Source organism: Ranitomeya variabilis, chromosome 4 (assembly GCF_051348905.1).
Source record: "Ranitomeya variabilis isolate aRanVar5 chromosome 4, aRanVar5.hap1, whole genome shotgun sequence".
Classification (NCBI taxonomy): domain Eukaryota; kingdom Metazoa; phylum Chordata; class Amphibia; order Anura; family Dendrobatidae; genus Ranitomeya; species Ranitomeya variabilis.
This window is the reverse complement of record NC_135235.1, coordinates 60,608,748-60,629,380: the sequence shown is the minus strand read 5'-3', so window position 1 is coordinate 60,629,380 and position 20,633 is coordinate 60,608,748. Positions and strand designations below refer to the sequence as shown.

The following is a 20,633-nucleotide window of genomic DNA, read 5'->3' as shown; positions in this document are numbered from 1 at the left end:
CATTGTGTTTTTCGCGAATAACCACCTCTGTCATTGATTACGGTAGGTATTTATTTTGTGGTGCATTTCTACAATAAAAAGCTAGTAGATACATGGAAATGAATAAAAAAGGAATACTGCATTACTTTGAATAATGAAAAACATTGTGCTGACCATGTTGAATATAAAATGGTAGAAAATTATCAATATTTTCCTGAAAAATGTCATTTTGGTATTACAAAATTATCTACACAGTGCGCACAACGTGATAAATTTGGCATAACTTGTTAAGCAGTATCGCCTTTTAAATGTAAACCACCTCTCTGCTACTTTTCACTAACACTCATTGTAAAACATGGACAATACCAAAATATAATATTTAACATGCTGCAAAAAAGTTATTTTTTGCTTGCCACATTTCTACATTTTGCTTAGCAAATCTTCCCCAGTATAGTCTATAAAAGCTTTATTATTATTATTATTACTTACTTGTAGAGGTTGTAGTCGCTGCATAAAACATAGATAAAAATAGAACGAGAGAGAGGAAAATCTTTATTGCTTTTGGGAAGCACACATTAACCATGGTAAGACCAGTCTGTAATAAATAAATCCTTCACTGCACACTATGAGGAAAATGCTTTCAGACAATATGCATGCAAGCCAATAAGTGTAGATCGGATGATAAGTTTGCTCTTTGGAGGTTTACATTACAAATATTATATAATACAATGTAATATAATGTATTTTATGTATATAATGTACCATATTAGAATAACAATGTGACAAAATGTGCCTAGGGTAGCTGTTATTTCCCGGTCAAAGAGGAAAAATAGGTGGCACTCCGTGATGCAGTAAAACAATCCTTTCTTTATTCAATGCGAGTAGTACATGGATGCAGGGGAGCAGGAGCAGCAAAGAATGACGGCCGTTTCGCTCTGATCAGACGCTTCAACGGATCCAGTTACCTGAACTCGTTAAAGTGCCTGATTGACGCTAAACGGCCATCGTCCTTCACTGCACCTGCTCCCCTGCATCCATGGACTACTTGCATTGAATAAAGAAAGGATTGTTTTACTGCATCACGGAGTGCCACCTATTTTTTCCTCTTTGGCCTGGACTTTGTACAATACTGATCGTTTCAGGTGTTGCACCCGGGATTTTGCAAGCCACACACTGCTGGTCCACCAAGTAAGCTTGAAAAGGTATACTTAAGTTGTTTGGTGCGGTTTTTTATCATTTTTCACAATAGCTGTTATTTTCCATCCCCCTCACACCAGTGTCTATAGGCGGACACCTAATATATATTTTGGGTCAATTTTGCATCTACATGTAATTATTACATGTTGACACTGGATTGAGACTGATCTTTCAAAGCTTTTTTTGAAGAAGCTTGCCATGTGTAATGATAAAATATCTGAACTATTATAGAGAACTGGTAGGCAATTATTTTTTATCAAAATGTAACACCACGAATATCGTAAATGGGTTGCCTGTTGTTCTTAAGGGTCATGCAGATGACCGTGGATCTTGGTCCGATCATGGACCATAATGCACAGACTGGCCATGGGTCTCTCGACCCAAGCATGTCGGCCTCATAGAAATATATAAAGCTGCTATGCTCAGCTTGGGAGACCAGCAGCCAGTCCATGATAGGACCAAGGTCCATGGAAATAGCTATGAATGCTTAGACATGGGTAATTTATTGAATAACCATGGAGGCATACTCATATGCTGTCACCCCTGGGCATCCTGGACAGGCCACTCAGATGATTGGCACTGCCTCCAATGACTGTGCCACCCAAATGTCATAGGACTTCTAAAATCTTGGCAGCAGAGGTAAATTGACTGGAAAAATATTTGGTCTGATCATTCTCTGTTAGGTTCATTTTATAACAACCTCTGAAAAAAGAAATATAAATAGCTTTGTTCAAACCATTTTATTACTCATATTACCTCTCGTGGATAGACTGTATGATTGATAAAATGCTGAAAAGCTTCCACCGAAGTCCATGTGAACAAATACCAAGGTCATGACATTGAGTGATGAGAAAAACCATCGGCTTGTAGGTTGGCAAATTGTTGCTATCTCCACTGAATTCCAAAGAGGTCCATCATAAATTTTCACAAATTCAAATTGGCAATTTTCACCATTGGTATGCATACTGTCGGTAAGAGAAGATATTCCTAATAAATGATATGATAAATGGCTAGCTATAGACAATTAATGGAATCCTAAAGAGTCATCCTGGGTAGAGGGACAAGATGATGCCATAGATAGAGTTTGTAAGATAAAAGTTAGTACACACAAACAATACTTACAAAATGTAATTGAAAAATATTCCAACACGACCATATGGGATCTCAATTGTCCAGACACACCAATTTGAATACCAATAACTGTTTATATATCCTGATGTCTCAGTCAGTCTAAACTCACAATTAAATGCTAGAATAAAGGGAGATAACTGCAGTCAGCAGAAAGTTTTAAGTAGTTTATCTACAACAAAGACTAAAACAGTTGGTTTCCATGGAGTTTGGCCATAAATGACTGCTCAGACCCTGGCCAAGTGTGCACAGTAGCTACATTCCAGGAAATCTATTTATCTCTAAATATCAGCTATCAGCTCACTTTCTTTCCCCTCCCTCCAAACTCCTGACAAGGTGCTGTTACAAAATAGTAAAAATCAAAACTAGGGATGAGCAGACCCATGAAAGTTCGAGATTTGGCACCCGACCCAAACTTTATTCCAAAATTTGGTTTGGGTACCAGACCTATACTCGAACAAGAACCTGAACCCCATTGAAAACAACGGAGACCTGAACTTGTGAACAGGAAAATTCTCTCTCTTCCTCCTCCCTGACTTCCTCAGGAACGCCGAACATTGCAATAGACTTCCAGAAGTCATTGTTCGGCGTTCAACATTGGACACTAACTGGTAGGAATGCCAAACGTTTAAGTTTGGGTTCCCTCATTTCTAATCACGGTTCGTGATTTATGAGCTCCACTATCGGCAGCTTTCAGAACCTTTCTCCTAACCTTAAATGATTTCACACACAAATAGAGCTGATCCTTAGAAAAAAAAATGACATGACAAAAATAAATAATATTGGAATGCTAAAGCAATAAACAAAAATAAGATGTTTGGTCACTTGGATCAAATTTGTCCTTGTCCTTAAAACATCCAATATATTACATAGAAACCTTATAGAACTTACCAGTGGAAGGAGTTGCTAAATTAAATATAAATACAAAAAAAAAGAAAAGAAAATATTATTTTGATTTTTGAAAAGCATAATATTGACAAGGATAAAATGCAATACAATACAAATAAATCTTTACTATATGTTATAAGAATAATCTATTGGGACATTTGGTGTTGGTTATTTTATATTTCAGTATGATTTATGTGAAATTAGAAAATGCATAGATTTGCTTGTGTATTCATATGGTATTGAGCAAAGAGGCAAAACTATTTATCAACGAAAGACCCCCATACACAGTAGACCAATTTGATCAGCCAACCATCTAATGTGTATCGATGCCTCCTCTTTTTTTATTTACAGATGATATTAAAAGAGAGGAGGATTAAGAATTGTGACCTTAAAGGTCCAATTTTTTCCAAGGGAGACATATCTGGTATTGACTTTAGTAATAATTTTATTTCTATAGCACCAATATGTTTGCAGCACTTTACAATTTCTCCACTCTGTAATAAAAATGTAAGGAATTTAGCTCATGTTCCTATACAGTGTAAATGCTGCAACTTTTCTGCTATTTTTGGTGCAGAGAATCTACTGCATTTAGCAGTTTAGGGAACATGGATGCGAGTTTGTGAAATCTGATTATCACTGTGCATTTAAAGACACTGTTGAATTCTTAGGTTTTTGTTTCTATAGGGAGCATGAAAAGATGTATGTTAAAAAACAATTTTCAAATGCAGAAGCCCTTTGTTTCTGTATTAAAACTGCATTAAAAGACAGTGACAAATCTGCACCAAAATTTCATAAAAAATCCAATTATCAGAACAATTTTTTATTGTGTACTTTGGTGTAGACATCTGAAAAAACTGGATGATTGCAAGGGGGCAAATGTCCTCAATGTGTACGGGCACTTTAAAGCTAACTTTCCACGATGAGTTTTTGGTGAGTTTTTGATATTGCAGATTTTCTGCACTTATTAAGTAAAATAGGTTACTTTCTTTTTTAACCCCTTTCTGACCTCGGATGGGAAAGTACATCCGAGGTCAGAACCCCCGCTTTGATGCGGGCTCCGGCGGTGAGCCCGCATCAAAGCCGGGACATGTCAGCTGTTTTGAACAGCTGACATGTGCCAGCAATAGGCACAGGCAGAATCGCGATCCTCCCGCACCTATTAACTAGTTAAATGCCGCTGTCAAATGCTGACAGCGGCATTTAAGCGGCGCTTCCGGCCGGGCGGCAGGAAATGAGCGCATTGCTGACCCCCGTCACATGATCGGGGGTCAGCGATGCTTCTGCAGAGTAAACATAGAGGTCCCATAGGGGTGGAGCTGCATATTCATCCCTGTAATGAGCGGTACCATGTGACTGCTCACACAGGACAAGCTGCGGCGCTGAGAGGAGGCTTCGCGGGAGCTGGATGAGTATTTTAATGCAAGCGGGCAGGCGCACAGGGGGTGGGAGGCTGGAGGTGACCAGGAACTTTATTTTATACACAAAAAAACCCAAAAACCTTGATTTTTCATTCCTTCTCTCCAGTGAACGCTGCTGGGGAGAAGGAATGAATGCCGGCTTCAGCACCTAAAGCAGGGGACAGCGCTTAACTCTAGCACTGTCTCCTGCATGGTCCGTGTGGTCCTCAGTCGGCACACGGCTACCGCACGGGTGCCACACTGATGTGCCACGTGAGCACATGGACGCGGTTAACTCCGGTACGGATTTTTCCGGTACCGGAATTATCTGGACATGTGAGACAGGCCTGAAAGACTGGTGGAAAGCATGCCAAGACACATGAAAGCTGTGATTAAAAATCATGGTTATTCCACAAAATATTGATTTCTGAACTCTTCCTGAGTTAAACAATTAGTATTGTTGTTTCTAAATGATTATTAACTTGTTTTCTTTGCATTATTTGAGGTCTGAAAGCACTGTTTTTTTTACCATTTTTCTTTTTCAGAAAAAAAACCCCAAAATGTATTGCTTGGAACTTCAGAGACATGTTGTCAGAAGTTTATAGACTAAAAGAACAATTTACATTTTTACTCAAAAATATACCAAATATACCAAATATCAGCCAAACTGAACATTTTGCAGTGGTCTCTTACTTTTTGCCATAGCTGTACATAGTAATTGCAAAAATGGCAATTCAATTCAGACTTCAAAAGCCGTAAAGTGGTTGAAAGAAGTAATCTGACCATTCTTCCCGAGGCTTCCAAATAGAAAATAAAATGCAGGTGGCTAAGACGCACATTAAAAAAAACACAAATGAACTATGTCTTTCAAAGAGGTATTGAAGGTAGTAAAATTATTTTCAGACTACTGACTTTTATAATGGTATCCTGATTGGTAGACCCTAATTGTTTTTTAATCATTTTCTATGAATTCTAAAGGATTTCACTGACTTTCAATATCAAGCTGTCTGGCTTCCAAACTGCATAGCAAAGAACTTGCACACTCCTTGTCTAGGATACCTGCCACTGTTAAATGACAGCATAGGTGGCTGGTAGCCATGGCAATAAGCAGTAAACATTAATAGTAAAAAGCTCTCTTTTTTTACAACAAAGAGGACTTTTAATAAGACTTAAATTCTATGGTTGCATGATTTCTTTACCAGTACTTTGCAACTGTACCTATTTAAGAATACAAGACAACTTCTTTAACCCATTCCTGACAAGGTAACTTTTCTGTTTTTGTTTTTTCCTCCCATTTTTCAAGAGCTGTAGTTTATTCATTTTTCTATTGGTAAGGCCGCATGAGGCCTTGTGTTTAGGAGAACAAATTGTAGCTTTGAGTGGCACCGTTCACTTTGAAATAAAAAAAACCCTGAAAAATAAGAAAAATATTCCTTGTGCGCTGAAATTGTAAAAAAAAAAATGCAATTCCACAATAGTTTTTTGAGGGTTTGTATTTATGTATTCATTAAAGATGAGCAGATTAATTCGAGGAGGATCAAGTTTGGGTGGAATTCCCTGAAATTTGTGGTTTCTGCAAATTCGACATTTTGTGATTCGATACACTGTTCTAAAAAAAAAACAAATAAAACTTGGCTGACACCACTTCCCACACTGCTGAAGCATCAGAGAGTAGAAAAAAATGTTATTTTGCATGGCCCTGCAGGCTTTCCCATAATGCCTTGTAGCTAAGACATCTAGAGAATTATCACACCTTGTACAGTGGTGCAGTGGACCCGATTAATGATGGCAAACACACAGGTGCAAAAAATACCGATGAAACAACCACTTTCAATCCAGTGTTGGCTGTTTGGCATTAGTGCACAAAAAGATAAGTGATAACAGTCTGTATGTGGCGTTGTTCACACAGGCACTGCAGAGCATCTGGTTTACAGCCTGTTACTAACGCACATACAGGCGGGCCGCCCAGTGCTACAAAATGCATGCTGTGAGAACAGAGGCCAAAAGTTTACAGAGCCATCTTGGTCCGACTGCACCCTGCAAGATAAAGTGCAAAAAAACCCACATATCAATGTATGTAAGGTAATAGTTTATATTGGGGCCTCAAAACGTAAGCTGGCAACCCGCGTCAAGGGTCCTTACATTTTGCCAGTCCTAACGCTAAACATAGAATAAAAGCTCACCAACACAAAAAGAGGACTTAAAAATCCTCCAAAAAATTGAAAAAAGTCACAGAGAAAAATGCAGAGATGTTTACCAGCTGAAGCCTCCAACCAAATGCACTAGCAGGGTGCGGGGGACCCGATTAATGATGGCAAACACACAGGTGCAAAAAATACCGATGAAACAACCACTTTCAATCCAGTGTTGACGCGGGTTGCCAGCTTACGTATTGAGGCCCCAATATAAACTAATACCTTACATACATTGATATGTGGGGGTTTTTTGCACTTTATCTTGCAGGATGCAGTCGGACCAAGATGGCTCTGTAAAACTGTTGGCCTCTGTTCGCAAAGCATGCATTTTGTAGCACTGGGCGGCCCGCCTGTATGTGCATTAGTAACAGGCTGTAAACCAGATGCTCTGCATTGCCTGTGTGAACAACGCCACATACAGACTATTATCGCTTATCTTTTTGTGCACTAATGCCAAACAGCCAACACTGGATTGAAAGTGGTTGTTTCATCGGTATTTTTTGCACCTGTGTGTTTGCCATCATTAATTCGGGTCCGCTGCACCCTGCTAGTGCATTTGGTTAGAGGCTTCAGCAGGTAAACATCTCTGCTTTTTTCTCTGTGACTTTTTTCAATTTTTTGTAGGATTTTTAAGTCCTTTTTTTGTGTCAGTGAGCTTTTGTACAATGGTGGTCAATACCTGGGCCATCACAGATCAGTGGTTCCCAGTGCAGCACAATTTTTACAGCAGAGTCATTTTCTAACTCTAGAGTCACTGGGTAAGCCTGGAGTCACACTACCATAAAATACAGACGAGTGCTATGAGAGAAAACATCGCATAGCACTATAGCACTCGGACCGGTGATAATCTATGTGCAGGGCCGGTTTTAGGCAAAGTGGAGCCCTAGGCAAAGTTTAAAATGGGGCCCCAAATGCTAACATATTGCACATCATACAGAAGCATTTCGGTTGTATTTACATGCATTGATCTTAGGCCGCTAAACGAGTGTGTTCGACAATACTGAAGTCGTTGGACGCTTGTTTCCCGGCCTCTTTCCACCGTCTGAGAAAGAATGAGGGGGACAGAACGATCACTAATAGATCACTGACAGATCACCATACAGTATCATGTTATCAGCAGCACATCTACAATTTACACCGGCGATGTGCTGCTGAGAACAATGATTTTTATTCCGGCATTAACAATCCAATCACCCAATGAATATGCAGCATTTTGCTTTTTTAGTATAATACACCCCATAGTCCTCCATATATTATAATGTGCACCACAGTCCTCCATATTGTAAAATGCACACACCATAGTCTTCCATATAATATAATGTGCCCCATAGTCCTCCATATAGTATAATACACTCCTCATAGTCCTCCACATAGTATTATACACTTCCCATAGTCCTCCATATAGTATAATACACTCCTCATAGTCCTCCATATATTAAAATATACTCCTCAGTCCTCCATATAGCATAATACACTCCTCACAGTGCTCCATATAGTATAATGCACCACCATAGTCATCCATGTAGTACAATTCACTTCCCATAGTATAATGCACCCCATAGTTCTTCATATAGTATAATGTATTCCCCATAGTCCTCGATACAGTACAATTCAGCCCACATATAGTATAATGCAGCCACCACCCCACAGAGTATAATGCAGCCACCCCAGAGTATAATGCAGCCACCCCAGAGTATAATGTAACCCCCCACAGAGTATAATGTAACCTCCCCATAGAATATAATGCAGCCCCCCCATATAGTATAATGTAGCCCCCTCACAGAGTATGATGCAATCACCCCTCATAGAATTTAAATATAATACAGCCCCCCCATAGAATATAATGTAGCCCCGAACAAGATATAATACAGCCTGTTATGATCCGGTGGTAGGATCTCAAAACTGACCTGACACATATAACCAGAATATTAGGACAAGTTCTGGGGATGTGGAAGCTATACTGACTGCAATCATGATCCTATCCACACACACTAAAGGCAGCCGTGGAGCGTTACCTAAAAACCTAGACGCCTCTTCACAGCCTGAGAAACTGACTACCCCTAGAGAGAAAGCAAAGACCTCACTTGCCTCAGAGAAATAACCCCAAAGTTTTAGACAGCCCCCCACAAATAACGGTGAGTTAAGGGGAAAATACAAATGTAGAAATGAAACAGGTTTAGCAAATGAGGCCCGCTAACACTAGATAGACAGAAAATAGATAGGAATCTGTGCGGTCAGTACAAAAACTATCAAAAATAAACCACGCAGAGAATACAAGAACCCCCACACCGACTCACGATGTGAGGGGCGCACTCTGCACCCCATAACTAACCAGCAAGCGAAAAATCACATAAAAGCAAGCTGGACTGAACTCATCATATACTGAGAAACGTTTTCAAGGAAATAATGAGCAAAATGAACAAGTAAGCTTAGCTTCTCCAGCAGGAGACTGGTCACAAGGAATATTCAGGAGAGCTCAGAATCAGGACTGAATACACCGACAGCAGGCAACAAGTGAAGGTCCAGGTGAATTAAATAGGCCCAGCATAGCAGGAAATGAAGCAGCTGAGCCCAGCCAAGACCAGCCATATCGCTAAAGGCCACCAGAGGGAGCCCAAGAACAAACACACACAGTACCACTCATGACCACAGGAGGGAGCCCGAGAACGGAATTCACAACAGTACCCCCCCTTGAGGAGGTGTCACCGAACCCTCACCAGAGCTCCCAGGCCGATCAGGACGAGCCGAATGAAAGGCACGAACCAAATCGGCCGCATGGACATCGGAGGCGACAACCCAGGAATTATCCTCCTGACCATAGCCCTTCCATTTAACTAAGTACCGAAGCTTCCGTCTCGAAATACGAGAATCCAAGATCTTCTCCACCACATACTCCAACTCCCCCTCGACCAAGACCGGAGCAGGAGGATCAACAGAAGGGATCACAGGCACCACATATCTCCGCAACAATGACCTATGGAACATATTATGAATGGCAAACGATGTTGGGAGGTCCAAACGAAATGACACAGGGTTGAGGATTTCCAAAATCTTATAAGGACCGATGAAACGAGGCTTGAACTTAGGAGAGGAAACCTTCATCGGGACATAATGAGAAGACAACCATACCAAATCCCCCACACGAAGTCGGGGACCCACACAGCGACGGCGGTTAGCAAAGCGCTGAGACTTCTCTTGGGACAACGTTAAATTGTCCACCACATGGTTCCAAATCTGCTGCAACCTATCCACCACAGAATCCACCCCAGGACAGTCAGAGGGCTCAACCTGACCCGAGGAAAAACGAGGATGAAAACCAGAATTGCAAAAGAAAGGTGAAACCAAAGTAGCAAAACTAGCCCGATTATTGAGGGCGAACTCAGCCAATGGCAAAAAAGTCACCCAATCATCCTGATCAGCAGAAACAAAACATCTCAAATAAGTTTCCAAGGTCTGATTAGTTCGTTCGGTTTGGCCATTCGTCTGAGGATGGAAGGCCGACGAAAAAGACAATTCAATGCCCATCTTAGCACAAAAGGACCGCCAAAATCTGGACACAAACTGGGATCCTCTGTCAGACACAATGTTCTCCGGAATACCATGTAAACGAACCACATTCTGAAAAAACAGTGGCACCAAATCGGAGGAGGAAGGCAGCTTAGGCAAGGGTACCAAATGGACCATTTTAGAAAAACGATCACAAACCACCCAGATGACAGACATCCTCTGAGAGACAGGAAGATCCGAAATAAAATCCATGGAAATATGCGTCCAAGGCCTCTTCGGGACAGGCAAAGGCAAAAGCAATCCACTGGCACGAGAACAGCAAGGCTTGGCCCGAGCACAAATCCCACAGGACTGCACAAAGGAACACACATCCCGCGACAAGGAAGGCCACCAAAAGGACCTCGCCACCAAATCCCTGGTACCAAAAATCCCAGGATGACCCGCCAACACCGAAGAATGAACCTCGGAAATAACTCTACTGGTCCATCTGTCCGGGACAAACAGTCTCTCCGGTGTGCAACGGTCAGGTCTATTGGCCTGAAACTCCTGCAACACCCGTCGCAGATCAGGAGAGATGGCAGACAAAATCACCCCCTCTTTGAGGACACCAGTCGGTTCAGAAACTTCCGGAGAGTCAGGTACAAAACTCCTAAAAAGGGCATCAGCCTTCACGTTTTTCGAACCCGGAAGATATGAAACCACGAAATCGAAACGACAGAAAAACAGCGACCATCGAGCCTGTCTCAGATTCAACCGTTTGGCAGACTCGAGATAAGTTAAATTTTTGTGATCCGTCAAGACCACCACACGATGCTTGGCTCCCTCAAGCCAATGTCGCCACTCCTCAAATGCCCACTTCATTGCCAACAACTCTCGATTACCAACATCATAATTCCGCTCGGCAGGCGAAAACTTTCTTGAAAAGAAAGCACATGGTCTCATCACAGAGCCATCAGAGCTTCTCTGCAACAAGACAGCCCCTGCTCCAATCTCAGAAGCATCAACCTCGACCTGAAAGGGAAGAGAGACATTGGGCTGGCGCAAGACAGGAGCCGAAGAAAACCGACGTTTCAGCTCCTGAAAAGCCTCCACGGCCGCAGGAGACCAATTCGTCACATCAGAACCCTTCTTGGTCAAATCTGTCAAAGGCTTAACCACACTAGAAAAATTAGTGATGAAGCGACGGTAAAAATTAGCAAAACCCAAGAACTTCTGAAGACTCTTCACAGATGTAGGTTGAGTCCAGTCATGAATAGCCTGGACCTTGACTGGATCCATCTCAATAGTAGAAGGAGAAAAAATAAAGCCCAAAAAGGAAACCTTCTGGACTCCGAAGAGACATTTAGAGCCCTTCACAAACAACAGGACCTGAAATACCATCCTGACCTGCTTCACATGAGACTCCCAATCATCAGAAAAGACCAAAATATCATCCAGGTACACAATCATAAATCTATCCAGATACTCTCGGAAGATGTCGTGCATGAAGAACTGAAACACAGAGGGGGCATTAGAAAGCCCAAAAGGCATCACCAAGTACTCAAAATGGCCTTCGGGCGTATTAAATGCTGTTTTCCATTCATCGCCCTGCTTTATGCGCACAAGATTATACGCTCCTCGAAGATCTATCTTGGTGAACCAACTGGCCCCCCTAATCCAGGCAAACAGATCGGACAACAGTGGCAAGGGGTACTGAAATTTGACCGTGATGTTATTTAGAAGGTGATAATCTATACAGGGTCTCAGAGAACCATCCTTCTTGGCCACAAAAAAGAACCCCGCACCCAAAGGGGACGAGGACAAATGAATATGTCCCTTCTCCAAGGACTCCTTTATATAACTCCGCATAGCGGCATGTTCTGGTACAGATAAATTAAAAAGTCGTCCCTTAGGGAACTTACTACCAGGAATCAGATTTATAGCACAATCACAATCCCTATGAGGAGGTAGGGCACTGGATTTGGGCTCATCAAATACATTCTGGTAGTCCGACAAAAATTCAGGGACTTCAGAAGGAGTAGAAGAAGCAATTGACACCAAAGGAGCATCGCCATGAATTCCCTGGCAACCCCAACTTGACACAGACATTGCTTTCCAATCCAGGACTGGATTATGAGCCTGCAGCCATGGCAGACCCAACACAACAACATCATGCAAATTATGTAGCACAAGAAAGCGAATCACCTCCTGATGTGCAGGAGCCATGCAGATGGTCACTTGAGTCCAGTACTGAGGTTTATTCTTGGCCAATGGCATAGCATCAATTCCCTTTAGTGGGATAGGGAATTGTAAAGGCTCAAAGATAAAACCACAGCGCCTGGCAAATGACAAATCCATCAAATTCAGGGCAGCACCTGAATCCACAAAAGCCATAACTGAGTAGGATGACAGAGAGCAAATCAAAGTAACAGACAAAATGAATTTAGGTTGTACAGTACCAATGGTGACAGACTTGGCGAACCTTTTTGTGCGCTTAGAACACTCTGAGATAACATGAGCAGAATCACCACAGTAAAAGCACAACCCATTCTGACGTCTGTGGTTTTGCCGTTCAACTCTGGTCAGAATCCTGTCGCATTGCATAGGCTCAGGTTTCTGCTCAGAAAATACAGCCAGATGGTGCACAGGTTTGCGCTCCCGCAAACGCCGATCAATCTGAATGGCCAAAGACATTGACTCATTCAGACCCGCAGGCATGGGGAACCCCACCATAACATCTTTAAGGGCTTCAGAAAGACCCTTTCTGAAAATCGCCGCCAGAGCGCACTCATTCCATTGAGTGAGCACAGACCACTTCCTAAACTTCTGACAGTAAATCTCTGCTTCATCCTGACCCTGAGAGAGAGCCAGCAAAACCTTCTCTGCTTGGTCTACCAGATTTGGTTCCTCATAAAGCAATCCAAGCGCCAGAAAAAATGCATCCACATTTAGCAATGCAGGATCTCCTGGCGCCAGAGAGAATGCCCAATCTTGAGGGTCACTCACCACGTAACAAAGAAATAACAATTTTAACTTGCTGAACAGAGTCACCAGAGGAGCGAGGTCTCAGAGAAAGGAATAACTTACAATTATTCTTAAAGTTCAAAAACCTAGATCTATCTCCGGAGAACAGCTCAGGAATTGGTATTTTAGGCTCTGAAATAGGACTGCGGACTACATAATCCTGAATGCCCTGTACCCTTGCAGTGAGATGATCCACACTAGAAGACAGACTCTGAATGTCCATATCTGCAGCTGAATAACGAACCACCCAGAGATTAAGGGAGGAGAGAGGCTAAACACAGTGCAGAAAAAAAAAATGACTTCAGGATTTCTCTTCTCCCTCTTCTGCTGCATTAACACTTTGTGGCCTGCTGTACTGTTATGATCCGGTGGTAGGATCTCAAAACTGACCTGACACATATAACCAGAATATTAGGACAAGTTCTGGGGATGTGGAAGCTATACTGACCGCAATCCTAATCCTATCCACACACACTAAAGGCAGCCGTGGAGCGTTACCTAAAAACCTAGACGCCTCTTCACAGCCTGAGAAACTGACTACCCCTAGAGAGAAAGCAAAGACCTCACTTGCCTCAGAGAAATAACCCCAAAGTTTTAGACAGCCCCCCACAAAAAATAACGGTGAGTTAAGGGGAAAATACAAACATAGAAATGAAACAGGTTTAGCAAATGAGGCCCGCTAACACTAGATAGACAGAAAATAGATAGGAATCTGTGCGGTCAGTACAAAAACTATCAAAAATAAACCACGCAGAGAATACAAGAACCCCCACACCGACTCACGATGTGAGGGGCGCACTCTGCACCCCAGAACTAACCAGCAAGCGAAAAATCACATAAAAGCAAGCTGGACTGAACTCATCATATACTGAGAAACGTTTTCAAGGAAATAATGAGCAAAATGAACAAGCAAACTTAGCTTCTCCAGCAGGAGACTGGTCACAAGGAATATTCAGGAGAGCTCAGAATCAGGACTGAATACACCGACAGCAGGCAACAAGTGAAGGTCCAGGTGAATTAAATAGGCCCAGCATAGCAGGAAATGAAGCAGCTGAGCCCAGCCAAGACCAGCCATATCGCTAAAGGCCACCAGAGGGAGCCCAAGAACAAACTCACACAGTACCACTCATGACCACAGGAGGGAGCCCGAGAACGGAATTCACAACAACAGCCCACCTCCCCATAGAATATAATGTAGCCCCATCAAAGGGTATGATGCAATCATCCCTCATAAAATCTAATAAAGCCCCCACAGAATATAATGCAGCCCCCATAGTATATAACACAGCCTCCTCCATAGAATATAATGTATAATGTTCCCCCCAAATATATAACACAGCCACATAGTATAAAACACAGCCTCCCCCATAGAATATAATATACCCCCATAGTATATAGCACAGCCCACATAGTAGTATATAGCACAGCCCATATAGTAGTATATAGCACAGCCCACACAGTAGTATATAGCACAGCCCACAAAGTAGTTTGTAGAACAGCCCACACAGTAGTATAAAGCACTGCCCACACAGTAGTATACAGCACAGCCCACAGAGTAGTATATATCACTGCCCACACAGTAGTATACAGCACTGCCCACACAGTAGTATACAGCACAGCCCACAGAGTAGTATACAGCACTGCCCACACAGTAGTATACAGCACTGCCCACACAGTAGTATACAGCACTGCCCACGGTAGTATACAGCACTGCCCATACAGTAGTATACAGCACTGCCCATACAGTAGTATACAGCACTGCCCACAGAAGTATACAGCACTGCCCATACAGTAGTATACAGCACTGCCCATACAGTAGTATACAGCACTGCCCACAGTAGTATACAGCACTGCCCACACAGTAGTATACAGCACTGCCCACAGTAGTATACAGCACTGCCCAAAGTAGTATACAGCACTGCCCAGAGAAGTATACAGCACTGCCCATACAGTAGTATACAGCACTGCCCACAGTAGTATACAGCACTGCCCACACAGTAGTATAGAGCACTGCCCACAGTAGTATACAGCACTGACCACAGTAGTATACAGCACTGCCCACAGTAGTATACAACACTGCCCATACAGTAGTATACAGCACTGCCCACAGAAGTATACAGCACTGCCCATACAGTAGTATACAGCACTGCCCACAGTAGTATACAGCACTGCCCACAGTGGTATACAGCACTGCTGCCCATACAGTAGTATACAGCACTGCCCACATCCCCCCCTTCCCTCCCCGCCTCTCTCCTCCTGAGAATGGCCCCACAGTCCAGTAAGGCTACTTTCACACTAGCGTCGTACCGACGCAATCAGTGAAAGCGCCGCACAACGGGGACAGCGGATGCTGTTTTTCAACGCATCCGCTGCCCCATTGTGAGGTACGGGGAGGCGGGGGTGGTCTCGTCGCACCAAAAAACATTACATGCAACGATTTTTTGTGGCGACGGACCGATGAAACACGATGCAACCATCGCACGAAGGTTGCGACATGTGGCAATGTGTCGCACAGCATCGCGACTGCAAGTCTATGGAGAAAAACCGCATCCTGCAAGCACTTTTGCAGGATGCGTTTTTTCTACAAAACGACGCATAGAGACGTGCAGTGCACAACGCTAGAGTGAAAGCAGCCTAAAAAATAAAAAAAAACACAACACAAGCTCCTCCCCTCTCCCTGAGCTCGCGCTGCGCGCTGGTCCCTGCTCCTGTGTCGGCCCGCAACACTGCCTGGCACACAGTGAGTATGCGATGACGCGCACCCGCTGTGTCAGAGGCAGAGTGGGAAATGATGGGAGAGGGAGCGTCAGGTGACACTCTCTCCTCCATCATTGCTTTGAACTGTACCGGCAGACGCCGGTATAGTTCAATGTGGCGGGGGAGTCAGCGCTGGCGGTAGGCGGGCCCCCCTGCCTCACAGGGGCCTTATAGCGGCTGCATGACTTGACACTAGCTGGTGGCCCCTGGAGGAGTGGGGGCCCCAGGCAGCTGCCTGGTCTGCCTGCCACTAACGCCAGCCCTGTCTATGTGGCAGCTCACATCACCGTATTTTTTTCGCAGGCGTATTCAACATGTCAATGTGCATGCAAAATCACAGCATGCTGTGATTGTACACATATATTGTCCGAAACCCACCAATGCAAGCCTATGGGTGCGAGAAAAATTAGAATGCCACACAGACCATTCGTTTAGCTTGCTACAAATACGCACACATTTTCCTAATTTCAGCCCATTGAGCCATTACATTCAATGGGGAAAAGCAGTGAGAAATGTAAAGCCATATGGATGTCATACGGATGTCATACGGATACATAGGTGCAAGAAAATCACATCATCGCATTGCAAACACATTACACACGGATGACCATACGGAGAACACTTGTGCGACTCTCGGCAGGGAGACTCGGATCGATTTTCCATACATTTAGTGTGACGCCGGCCTAAATCTCTCTTCTGTAGATTGTAAAGATTTAAGGTCAGCAAGGTCCTCTCTTTCTCCTATAGAGTGTGAGCTCTTATGGTCAACAGGGTTCGCTCTCTCCTGTAGAGTGTAAGCTCTTATGGTCAGTGGAGTTCTCATGCTCACTCCAGTAGAGTGTAAGTGCTACGGTTGCGACCACAAACGTGGCCGAGCCGACACCTCCACATCGCCAGACCATGACGACGGGGGCGAGCGTCCCAAAAAGGAACGCAATGTGGACCCGCTGGACCACAGAGTAACCTGGACCTACCCAGACTAGGGAACGGCAGCGAGCAGGGTCTGTGGCAGCTGAGCATGTGAACAAGATGTAGATATGCAGAACTAGACTACACCGCACAACTTCAGGTATGAAGAAACAAAGTTTACTTAAATGATAGCACAGTACATAACAAAACATAATGATGTCAGGATCCCAATTCCACATGTCAAGGAAGGGTACACGACTCAGACGTCAGACGATGGCAGGAGTGATCATGGGTTGATGCAGTCCAGGGTCATCTGGCATGGGCATACTAGGACAGCCAATCTCTCAGGCCTCAGGCATAGCGCAGGCTCAGCAGGAGAACATCAGACACCGATCCCTGAAGGACGTCTTCACTGGGTGAACCTCAGGACATCAGGATCACAGGCGGGACATCAGGATCACAGGCAGGACATCAGGATCACAGGCAGGACATCAGGATCACAGGCAGGACATCAGGATCACAGGCAGGACATCAGGATCACAGGCAGGACATCAGGATCACAGGCAGGACATCAGGATCACAGGCAGGACATCAGGATCACAGGCAAAACATCAGGATCACAGGCAGGACATCAGGAACACAGGCAGGACATCAGGAACACAGGTTTAGATAGACGTCTGACGATGGCAGGAGTCATCACGGGTTGATGCAGTCCAGGGTCATCTGGCACGGGCATACTAGGACAGCCAATCTCTCAGGCCTCAGGCGTTGCACAGGCTCAGCAGGAGAACATCAGACACCGATCCCAGAAGGACGTCATCTCAGGGTGGACCTCAGGACACAGGCAGGAAATCTGGACACAGACAGGACATCTGGACACAGGCAGGAAATCTGGACATAGACAGCAAATCTGGACACAGGCAGGACATCTGGGACACTGGCGTGGCAGCCCAGGTCATCGGCTGGGACACTGGCGTGGCAGCCCAGGAATCAGGACATCGGACACCGAAAGGACATCGGGAATACCGGAAAGACATCTGGGACACTGGCGTGGCAGCCCAGGTCATCGGCTGGGACACTGGCGTGGCAGCCCAGGAATCAGGACATCGGACACCGGAAGGACATCAGACACAGGCTGGACACTGGCGTGGCAGCCCAGGTCATCGGCTGGGACACGGAGGGCACAGGACCAGGTAGCGGAGGTCATCAGGTTCATAACTTCGGCCGTCAGGCTCCGGACATCAGACCTAGGAAGGAACTCAAGCGTGATGGTGCTAGCTCCGCTGGACTGGAACTGGGCCAGACAGGGTTAGCACCGCATGGAAGACTGAGCACAGAATAGTAAGCACTCAGCAAGAACACCGAACTCCATCTTTGAAAGATGAGCCCGGATAGTTCAGTCACAGGGTGCGGGGTGCCAGACACAATAGGACTTAAGAAACATAACAGAGACAGGTTCAGACAGGATCAGGTACTGGATATTCAGCCTCCAGGATAGGCGGATCTGGGTACTCTGCCCCCAGAACAGGCGGGTAAACAAGACACAAACGGATCTGGATATACGGCCTCCAGGATAGGCGGATCTGTGTACTCGGCCCCCAGAACAGGCGAGAGACAGGCATCAGCTCTCCCAGAACATACTGCAGACAGAACGGGAGCTGGATACCTCACAAGGACAGAAACACAATGCAATGCTCTGGCAACGCCCAGTAGCAAAGAGGAAGTTTATATAAGAGCTGCTCCTCAGCAATAGGCTGAGGAAGCAACACAGGTGCACACTCAAACCCTGATAAAAGTAGGGTAGGTGTGGCCGCGCGCACCCTAAGCACAAACAGAAACCATTATAGCACTGACAGCACAGGAACTGTGGCTTAGGGCACCTGGCAGCGGCTGCTAGCCTGGACACACGTGAGAAGCCATGCACCAGCTGCAGAGGACCTCGCAAGCCGTGGCTAGCTTCCAAGCAGCAGCCAGGGACCGCACATGCGAGTGGCCATGCAGCAGAGCAAAGTCATCACAGCACATGTACAGCTACGCAGCGGTGGCAGGGAACTGAGCAGAATCCATACAGGTAACAGACAACAGTATCCCTGCACATTAGGGGGAGAGGAGCAAGGGTTAAAGCAGAGACATGCAAAAGTAACGCCGAAGAAACAAGGTATAAACCCAGCGGCGTTACAGTAAGCTTTTATGGTCATTGGGGTCATCTCTCTCCTCTCACGTATGTGTATTTTATGAGCAATTAGAAGCTTTCCAGTATTGAAATTTGTACAAATTTATTATCCACAAATTAATTTTTTAAGGCAAGGCAAGGACTCCTGCTCAAACACACTTCTCCAACTTGGCATAGAGGGAGTTTGCCCGTAGGAGGTCGAAGACTTTGCAAACATCTCTCCAGTGGGAGTCTATATCTGGAGAGTAGATGAGAATATCATCAGGATAGACTACGACCGAGGTGGAGAGCATATCCCGGAAGATATCATTCACAAAATCTTGGAAAACAGCAGGGGCATTACAGAGCCCGAAGGGCATCACCAGGTATTCATTGTGGCCGTCCCTGGTGTTAAATGCCATCTTGCACTCATCCCCCTCAAGGATGCATATTAGGATATAGGCACTCCGCAGGTCTTATTTTGTAAATACCCTTGCTCTTCGAAACCTATCAAAGAGTTTGGAGATTAAAGGAAGAGGGTACTTATTTTTGATGGTAATAGCATTAAGACCCCTATAGTCAATGCATGGACATAATTCCCTGTTCTTCTTCTGCACGAAGAAGAAACCAGCCCCTGTTGGTGACACTGACTTCTTGATCAAGCCAGGTGCTCCTTGATGTACTGAGACATTGCCTCCGTCTCCGGGAGACATAACGGGTAGACTTGACCTCGGGGAGGCTCAGAACCAGGCAAGAAGTCAATAGGACAGTCATGGGGCAGTGAGGCGGAAGGGTCTCTGCAAATCTCTTTGAGAAAACATCCGCATATTACCAATAGTTTGGTGAGAGAAGGAAATTCTACGGGCACTGCTGTAGAGGCCACCTGAATGCACTCCCTCTGACATCTACCCTCACACAACTTACTCCATCCCAATATTATCCCAGAGGACCACTCTATATGAGGAGAATGGTGGTGTAACCAGGATACCCCTAATAAGATCTCATCAATACCCTCGGGTATGATCAACAGGGAGATTATCTCCTGATGAGCTGGAGACATGGTGAGAGTGAGTGGGATGGTCTGGTGTGTGATCTGTGAGTAGTGTCGACCCATTTACCACTCGAATGGTGACTGGCTTGGTGAGCATCACCAGAGGTATTGCGTGCCATTGGGCGAAGACTGACGACATGAAATTGCCCTCCGCCTCGGAATCCACACAAACGTCCACCATGTGAGTGGATGGACCTATTGTGTCACCTTGAAAGACAATTTGGAAGAAAACGCCGCTGAGTCTAGAGAGCCTCCTCCTATAGCCACTAGACGGGGACGTTTTCCCGCCCACTGAGGACATCTGGAGGCAAGATGTCCTAACTGCTGGCAGACATGGCAGACCATGAGTCCACGAGCGTTCCGGGACTTAGATCTCGCTCATGACACCTCCATGGCCTCTTGGGTTCAGATGCCTGATCTGGAGATTCCAGAGGTCTGGCGAAGTTAGGAGCCAGCCGAAACCTTTGCCG

The 20,633-nt window shown here is 44.8% G+C and overlaps 1 protein-coding gene across 1 annotated transcript in view; it reads right to left on the bottom strand.

Annotated features, from left to right (window-relative positions):
* Positions 1-20,633, bottom strand: part of LOC143767563 (zonadhesin-like) — a 316,930-nt gene that overhangs the window by 70,432 nt on the left and 225,865 nt on the right. The window contains exons 12-14 of the mRNA XM_077255972.1: positions 2,299-2,476; positions 1,933-2,141; positions 404-486 (exon numbers count right to left, since the gene is read on the bottom strand). Coding sequence (XP_077112087.1) covers positions 2,451-2,476 — 26 coding nt within the window. The 3' untranslated portion in view covers positions 404-486; positions 1,933-2,141; positions 2,299-2,450. The remainder of the gene's footprint in view (positions 1-403; positions 487-1,932; positions 2,142-2,298; positions 2,477-20,633) is intronic.